General features: G+C 31.4%; 1 protein-coding gene across 2 annotated transcripts; it reads right to left on the bottom strand.

Annotated features, from left to right (window-relative positions):
• Positions 1-2,693: 2,693 nt before the first annotated feature.
• On the bottom strand, positions 2,694-8,346 carry LOC148206518 (E3 ubiquitin-protein ligase MBR2-like). 2 transcript variants are annotated; one of them, XM_088104341.1, is made up of 6 exons: positions 8,220-8,346; positions 4,268-6,005; positions 3,825-3,875; positions 3,303-3,401; positions 3,078-3,221; positions 2,694-2,972 (listed from the first exon to the last, which is right to left on the bottom strand). In XM_088104341.1, the coding sequence occupies exons 2-6, from the start codon at positions 5,984-5,986 to the stop codon at positions 2,841-2,843; spliced, it is 2,145 nt and encodes a 714-aa protein (XP_087960467.1). In that variant the 5' UTR covers positions 5,987-6,005; positions 8,220-8,346; the 3' UTR covers positions 2,694-2,840. The 2 variants fall into 2 exon arrangements, with proteins under 2 accessions (XP_087960467.1, XP_087960466.1); XM_088104340.1 differs by lacking the exon at positions 8,220-8,346 and adding an exon at positions 8,019-8,210.
• Between the last annotated feature and the right edge of the window lie 561 nt (positions 8,347-8,907).

The raw sequence follows: 8,907 nt of genomic DNA, 5'->3' as shown, positions 1-8,907 counted from the left end.
GTTCCACATCGACTAGAGATAATGTCAATTTAAAGTATATAAGTGAGTGCAAACCTCACCTTACAAGCCGTTTTTTGTGAGGTTGAGTTAGGATTAAAAGTTCATTTCTTAACATCGTATCAGCTAGCGGACCACCCATTAATGTCTAGTCTCACGCTTAAGATGTATATACCTCGACGAAATGAGTAAGGCTTAAAAGTTCACTTCTTAACAAATGATATAATTAAATGACCATGTATTTGTTGGAAATCAAAGTATTTTAAGTTTCACATTGAAAAAAAAAGAATTGAATCTTATATAACAATAAAGATTCATAAAATTATTATTTTAAAGTTTTTAGTTAGAAATATATTAATATTTTTGTGTGAGTTAAAGATGGTATGAAAATTTATCTTTATTGATAACCGACTATCGTAAAGTATTCCTGAAGTTGAAAAACTTTTCTTTCATATACATGCGACTCTACAATGGTTTGCTCACACTTGAGTCCACATATTTCAAACCAAACTCAGAAAACAACAACAAGCAAAGTGACCATAGTAAAACGCTCTTCTTCTATGTTGATAAGATAATAGTTTCACTAACTTTTCTGTATGTCGATAAGATAAGAGTTTCACTAACTTTTCTGAACATAATTAACCATCTTTAAATAATGGACACTACCAAAAAGGGGCATTACCGACGGCCCAAAAGCCTTCGGTAATAATCCTTCGATAATTAGCGCATTTCCTTTAGTGGGAGAACAAATAATTAGTCATTCATCATTGATCAAATTAAGAGATGAACTTCATAATCTTACAAATTAGATTACTTAGTGTAACCTTGATCATGTATGTTTAATGTTTATGTACTATATAGACTGACGATTTACACCACCCGGTTGGTCAACTGCATAGAAATTCAACTCCAAAAATCTCAAAACAATGTAAATCGAACGGTCACCAACCGACTTGATAACCCTTCGGTATTTTTCACATAAAAGATTTTACAATTTGATTAATAAGATAAAAACATACTTAGATGATATTGGACTGCAGTTAAATCAAACTTAATCAAAAACTCATTTTAAAACCTATAAATATAAAAATAAGATAAAGAGATGTATTTATTAGATATTTAAGATTTAGCTGTAATAACTTATCAATAACTAAAATGTGAGAATACCTCTAGCAGGTATCCAAATTAATATTGAATTGAAATTTAAATAATGAAATAGAACATCTTTTTTAATCTGAAAAGGTACAGAAAGAAAGGTAATCACTTTTGAGGAAACGCGGTGGCGTCATCATTCCCATAAAAGGCAGCACCGACTGGAAGCCACAATACAAACGTTATAGTTTGAAATTAGACAAAACAAATCACGTTTGGAATACACAAACTACGGTTTCACTGAATCACTGATATACAAATTGTGCTTGAAAAGTGGCAAAACCGACTTTTCCAGAAGCAGAAGCAGAAGCAGAAGCTTCAAATCTGCAAACAAAACATGAGTGGAGCATAAGTTGGCTTAGAAACAAATATAGACTAATGAGAACCGTAGAGAAAATTTACGCTCATCTTAATTTCGTATTATATTAATCTATTATTGTTTTATAATCTTAATATTATTGATTTGATGATCATTAAGTTTTTCATCGAACTCCATTAATCACTATTTTAACTGAATTTCTTTTCTTAGTTATTTTTCATGTACTTTAGTTAGTATGAAAATAGGTCTGTGATTCCAAATGTACAGCTGTAATTCTTTTTTTCTGAAATTACGTCTAGTACTTCTATGCTAATTTTATTAATATGTTAGTTATATAAATAAATGGATGTACTGGTATTTTTATATAACTATTATATTTAATAAATATATCTTTATTATATTTAATAATTTAATAATTATGTATAGAAAGTTTTTGTAACAAAATTTTAATATGTTCATACATTATAAATAATATATTCTTACATGATAAAAAATATCATATAATAATTTTAAATTTAAATTGAAAGATAATTAAAGCATAAAATAATAATTTTAAATTGAATTGCTATTAAGAATATAAATATATTTTTTAATAAAACCATAATTGGCAAATGTATAAATATTTGCTTTATATATTTTTATTAAAGCATTGCCAATCTCCTTTTTTTTTTCAAGCGTGTTCCTTCAAATATTAAAAGCATTCTTCTTTCATGATACTTTAGTTTTCATTTCTGTTTTAAAATATATTTTAGAAACAAGGTTATGATAAATAATAGAATAATATTAATTTTAATATCTTTATATAGAAGTTTATATTAAAATTTGGTAATAAAAAGTTAATTTTTAAGACGTTAATTAAAAAAATCAGTATAAAAAATAATATTTGTGTTGTATATAACTTTTTTTCCCATATGGATCCATCTTTATTTTTATTAATTGGATTGGTGGATATTCAAATTGAAAAAAAAAATAGATAATAAAAGAAGATTACTATTAGATAATATAAACAACGTTTAAATATGTTGAAGAAGATCGTATTAAATTATTTAAAAATTTAAATGTTAGTTTTTGAAACATTATTTAACATGTTAATTTTAATAAGCTAAAAAATTATATTAGTTATTTTTAAATTTTAGAAACAAAAATGTATTAAAGTTTGAAATAAAAAATAAAATCCAATTTCACGTCTAAGTTTATAGACTTGAAACATATTTAAATCCATAAATAGAGTAAGATTGTAGAGTCTTCACTAATGAAATTAAGCAAGGACTGGAAGTAGTATTAAGAAGACATGTGCCCGGATCATGACAAAAAGAACTTCATAAAGTAAAACAAGTTATAAATACTGACACAGGATAAAGGTTTCTCCCTATCAAGTAGCTAAGGCTGTTACTTTGCAAATGGGGCAGATGTTCTTCTGCATTAGCCACTGCTTGATGCAGGCACTGTGAAACTCATGCCCACAATCCAGTGATCCAACATTCTCTCCATCACCAAATTCCTCCTGCCATCAGAATAAGAAAAAATGCAGTGAGTATCTATCTCAGAAGTTAAACACACCATTGTAATGGTTTTCATGTTCTCATACCGAGACAAACATCAATCATACCTGACAAATGCAACAAGGTTCCAAAACTGTAGAAGACTGTGTCATGAGTGGTGTGTAAAGTCGTTGCTTCATCAACTTAACAATGACATCCTCACTCAATCCAGTGCTAACATCTCCTATACGTTCCTCCAATGCCAACAATTCCTACAACACCAACTGAAGTTAGAAGAAACAGCAGAAAGCAACTGGTGGATGAGGATACCATGACCATATATCCCTTTTTACCTCATAAGACATGTTGTCAACATCAAGGCGCATTTCTCTATGTCTGTCGTGTATTTCAGCCATGCCATGATATAGGAAAGTGTCAAATAACGCATAATCCTGATATTTCACAAGTGGCAAAGGAAAATGTTAAGAGAGTACTTCTCAACTACAACATGGCCTACACAAGCTAACCGTTTCTGCTTACTTCGAATCCAAATAATTCTTTTGAGCTATTGAAATACAAAGTTCATTTCATTTCTTGTTAGGGGCAATGTGAAACACATGATATAATAAACATTGCAGAAGAAGTAGCATCAACTTCCTAGTTGTGATAATTGCTCAGATACTTCTATTAACCCAACTCTAGTACCAATATTTTATACTTGAATAGATTTCTCGCTAAGATGAAACAGACGTAAGCACACTTAAAGTTTATCAAGTGTGATACAATTATCATAAATAATCAAATATTAATTTCACAATACATCAAACAAATGTCGTAAAGTGTCACGAGATATATCTGTACAGTGAGATTCAAACCTCAGCTCGTAAGTTCTCACCCCTTCGCATTGACATCAAGACCTCGCGAATCTGGCACAAAGAACAAATAGATAATTCGAACAGATACGACAATGATGTCACCGAATTTAGCTAATTTCTTTATCAAATTTCACTTCCTAAAGATGCTTGTTAGTGGGCTGCTACAAATAAGCTATTTTGTAAAAAGTAAATTGAAAAAAAGATTATGAAAAAATGAGATACCACATGAAATTGCACAAACATCAAGACACTAAAAATTATCAAAGAATAATATGAATCTGAAAAAATTGTTCTATTTATTCACTCATCCATATTTCTTGTTTAAAAATTTAAACTTGGCTATATAACATATCTTGTTTTGTAAAACCATCACAAATTCATGTTGTATCCTTCAAATAACGGCACAAATAATTTGTAGAAAGGGAAAGAAACAAAAATTATACCTCGGATAGTAGTTGTCGTCTCCCCTCATTGCCGAAGGTTAGTGCTTGCAATGAATGGGGACTAGAGAGAACATCAGCACCACTTCTTTCCGTTAACAATGTTGTTCTTAGATAGGATTGATTGTTGCCAGAACCCTGGGTAAACGAGGGAGGACCAGAGGAAGATGGAGTAGAATGACCATTATGAACACCAGATGCAGAGCAAATTGATGGAAAAGGGGGCCAAAGATTGAATTCTGACACACTGTGCACATTTTCAATTGGGACTTCATGATTAAAATTCCAGCCAGAGTTATGTGAAGCGTGGGCATTTGGACTAGATCCAATCCAGGATCGAGGAGGTACACCTTCAGAAAAGTTCACATTACCAGAAGGTGTATGCCAATGTGTAGGTTCATATTGTAAAGATGCAGGTGCATTCATAAGGTGCTCAGTACTATCTCTGGGAAACACTCTCAAATTAAAATCTTCTCGAATAACTCTATCTCCAGAGTTATAAGAAAATGAAGATCTACCCTCCCTAGGATTGGCGATTCTACTCAAAGGAAAAGAATGGATGCGTTGGGCAGGTGATTGGTTTAAAGAAGTACCAGAATTAGCAGTTGTTACTTCAGCTATTAACCTCAATTCCAATGAATCATTAAGTGACTGAGAGCTGGGTATTTGATTCAGCGAAGAATGATTATGATGCCTAAAACACCCTATTGATGGTAAATTGACATGTATAGATTCCTGATCCTGTAGTTGGCTCATTCTTCTGTTGAAGTTTCTTACAGGCCTTTCTAGATTTTCTGCAATACTTATCAAAGGAAATGCATTGGAAACTTTTTGTCTCACTTCATTTCTTACATTCTGCAGTAATCGAGGACTGGTAACAGGAATATCCTCCAAAGTTGTAACATCACTTAAGTTGCTAGAAGCATTAGGATCAGCAGGACCAACAGGCCAATAATCATTTTCAGATTGTGCAAGCGTGCTTGAGCTTCCTCCTGAGCACAGTTGCCTAGAACTACCTTCAAGAGCTTTTCTCTTGCAGGAAGGACCCCAATTAACTAGAGAACTTGAACTATCACCTTCAACCCAAGCCATGGATCCAGAGTTTTCAGATGAAGGTCCTATGTAATTGCATGATGCACTGCCAAATAATGTCTTTTCTCTATCTATTCCACTAGTATTATAGTCATCAACACTACTACTAGCTTCTTTTCCCTTCCCACGGTCAGAAGCATGGGCAATATGCCCCATATCTGGACTAATATATTGGGTAATATGATTAGAACTAGAGCCTTGCCAAAGGGAAGGATAAACTCTAGATTGATTGCCATGTAGGTTATTGCTTGAGCTAACAGGAAAAATTACTCTATTTGGTTCAAATTGTCTTTCCTCATACTCGAGATCATCCTCACTAGTAGCATTATATGAAGATGACGAATCATGTTCTGATTTTAGCCCTTCCCCATTGCTTTGGTTGGTCAGATTCAGTCTAGAACTAGATTCCCCTAAATTCCAACAACTGAAGCTTTGAACATCATGACTAGTACTACATAAATATGCAGTCTCACCAAAAGATCCCCTATAATCTGAAAATCGGGAATCTACAGCATTTTGCACATGATTCAAGGAAGACTGATGATTTGTATCAGTGCCACGAGAACTGGGCCCTTGCATCATACTAATAATTGTTGGGAACGATCCAACAGTTCTCCTTTGACCTTGCATCAGAATCAAGTTATCCCACCTAAATTAATCAACAGAAAACATATATTAGATCCTCAAATCTCAAGCTATAAGTAAGGAGTGCCAGAGTCATGTATATAGCCTGCAGATGTTGTCATGAAATTAAAGGGCATGCTTTGTCACATATACAGTCGGAATTTAACTATTTAATCAATGCAATAAAATAAATGAGGTAAGATATACAAACAACAGATAGCAAAATTGTTCAATGAAAAGCCTAAAACTACTCTAGTAACACATAAATCAGGTAGAACTAGCCCAGATATCTCAAAAACGAAGGTTTTTTTTTTTGACAAAAAAGAGTATTGTTAAATGTGCTCACCTTAACAGGAGATTTAGATGGAAGAGAAATAAAAAGTAAAATAAATACATGTACATTATCACTAAGAAAAGCAATAACTATAATATTACGCAGATAAGTGGATATTTTTTTTAGACCCCCCACTGGCTGATGACTGGGTAAAGATGAATAGAAGAATTAAGGCATGTTCTTGTCAATGGAATTAGTGGAAAATATATGGACTTTGAATTAGCTGTATATTTTGTAGTTTTTATTCTCTCCTTAAATTGAATAAATAAAAAAATTTCTGGACATTAAATTAATTGTTATTCTCTTCTTACTTGGGATAAATGTTTGTGCTCGAGTTACCCAATATTTTGAGCTGAGAATCGGGATGTAAGCTTATAATAGAATGCGATTTATATGAGAATTCTCAAGCAAGATAACGCAATTTTATGAGTTTTACATGGTATCAAGCTGACTTACAATCCTAACACCATTAGAGTTTTTCTTACTTCTTTCTTCACCTTGTTTCAAATTTCACAATTCTTACCATCTTGGTTCTTTTCTACAGTTTTTCCTAATCCAGTTTTGGTTCTTTGTCATGTCTTCAGAATAAAATTGATGTTTCAATGGTTCCCCTTAATGGAAAGAACTATAACTTGAAGATTCCATTTATAGATATTTGTCAAAGGAAAATATTTTTGGAATCACATTGATGGCAATGCTTCTGCTCCTGATAAAGAGACAAACATAAGGATGAACGGGCTATATGGGAGTAAAAGATGCTCAAAAGTCATGGCATGGATCATTGATTCTGTGGATCCTAAAATCGTCTTTGTAGCTTAATATTTTGTGCCAAGAATAAGCATGTCAACATGCAATAAAATACCATTTATATTAGAATTGGGCACATTGTGAGACAAGTGACAAAATTCCATAGTTTTGACAACAGATAATCCATAGTATGCTCAATTAAAGTACCTATTAAGAGGGATGAATGGGAAAACTTATAGGTATTGCACTATTTCCCTAAAAATCAATTGCTCCAAAATCATAACTTGTAAATGACAAGAGCAAACCATTGCAAAAGCTAAAGTTGTTAGAAGAAGGCCAAGTAATGAGTTTTATCAACACCTCAGAAAGTATTAAAACGTACAAAGTATTTACTTTTCCCTCATTTCTCCCCTACCTCAAGGATGGTAAGTGCAACAAAATGTCTGCATCCTAAGGCACCAAAACTAAGACATTAGTATAGCTTGAGATTAATCAGGCTAAACTGAACGAAGATAAAACCAGCCGTATCATCAAATGAGTGAAACTTCACAATACCTAATCCTACAATCCTAGGCAGCAAAATCAAGTTGGGGAATTAAAATAAACCGAATCCAAACTTAAAGAAATGAAATTTGAATCAAACTTATAAAGAAGAGCAAACATGCCTTCCAACTGATTCAAAAGCACAAAAGGGTATGCTTGAAAATTAAAAAAAAAAATAGAAAAAAAAGGAAGAAAAACTTAGGGAAAAAACAATGATTTAACGCAATCCTATATCCCCGAACCATGAAAGAGGTATGAGAACTTGGGAATGAAAACAAAATCCGCAATTCAGATAACTTTAAAAGCCGAAAAGAACAAAAAGGGATTTTCACAAGCATAGTCAGAGCATTAACGAGGAAGGTGAGGTTGAGATAAAAAGAATGAATAAGAATTTGGAAATGGAGAATTTATTACCAGAAGGAGATCTCCAGATTCAAATGGGTAGGTTTAATTGAGGATGATGATGAAGATTCAACTGTTTGAATTACAGTGTTTGTTTTTGTTTAATTAAATTATTGGTGGCTTTCAGGAGCAGAAGGAAGCAATGAGAAGACGACAAGGGAAGAGAGAAAGAAGAAAAAGAAGAGAGAGAAAGGGATTAAAGGGACAGAGTACCTAGCGCACAGTAATCTATAAACTCTCGTTCAAGATTTTCGGAAGCGAGAGAAAATAGGAAGGAACAATGTTGTTTTATATTTAATAAAGCCTTTTGGGTTGGTCATATGTTGTACTGCATGGGAGATGCTGTCACCTTATTAAATCAATTATGTTGCTCATAAAAACTAATCTCTTTATCCTTTACGGAAAAGTTTATTACATAAGTATTTCGGTTCACACATTTGTATTTGTTATATTAAAAAATACATATAATTTTTTAAATTTTTTACTTTTATGAATAACTAATTAAATATAAAAAATAATCTAATTTAAAATATTTATAATTTTAATTTTAAAAATTATATAACTGTTACTATTAAAAGAAAAATACATTTAAATATTTTTTTTCAAATAATTAAATAAATATATATTTTTTTTGTTAAGAAAAATTTTTAATTAAAAGATAATAAAAAAATTAAGAAATAGTGAATCCTCTATAGTATAAATCTGGTGATTTTTTCTTCAATAATATGCCCTAAAAATAAAAATTATCAAACCTTCCCTCACTAGTTACTCAAATAAAAAAGTACTGTTTACGTACCAAATCAGTTTTTTTTTCCTTATCTTTTTCTCAAACATACTTAAAATGTTTAATAATTTAAAACATTAATTTCTAAATAAATATTTTTAAAATCAAATTCACTTA

Source organism: Vigna umbellata, chromosome 1 (genome assembly GCF_029865625.1).
Source record: "Vigna umbellata cultivar VRB3 chromosome 1, Vumbellata_1.0, whole genome shotgun sequence".
Classification (NCBI taxonomy): Eukaryota; Viridiplantae; Streptophyta; class Magnoliopsida; order Fabales; family Fabaceae; genus Vigna; species Vigna umbellata.
Note: the sequence above shows the minus strand (reverse complement) of the source record. Positions and strands in the feature narration are given on the sequence as shown.

What these genes read in the sequence shown, in the direction of transcription:
- LOC148206518 (XM_088104341.1), bottom strand. Translation starts at nt 5,986, where the DNA reads ATGCAAGGTCAAAGGAGAACTGTTGGATCGTTCCCAACAATTATTAGT. An exon ending in GACGACAACTACTATCCGAG is followed by an intron (nt 3,876 to 4,267) that starts GTATAATTTTTG and finishes TCTTTGTGCCAG; the next exon opens with ATTCGCGAGGTCTTGATGTC. An exon ending in TTGACAACATGTCTTATGAG is followed by an intron (nt 3,222 to 3,302) that starts GTAAAAAGGGAT and finishes TTGGTGTTGTAG; the next exon opens with GAATTGTTGGCATTGGAGGA.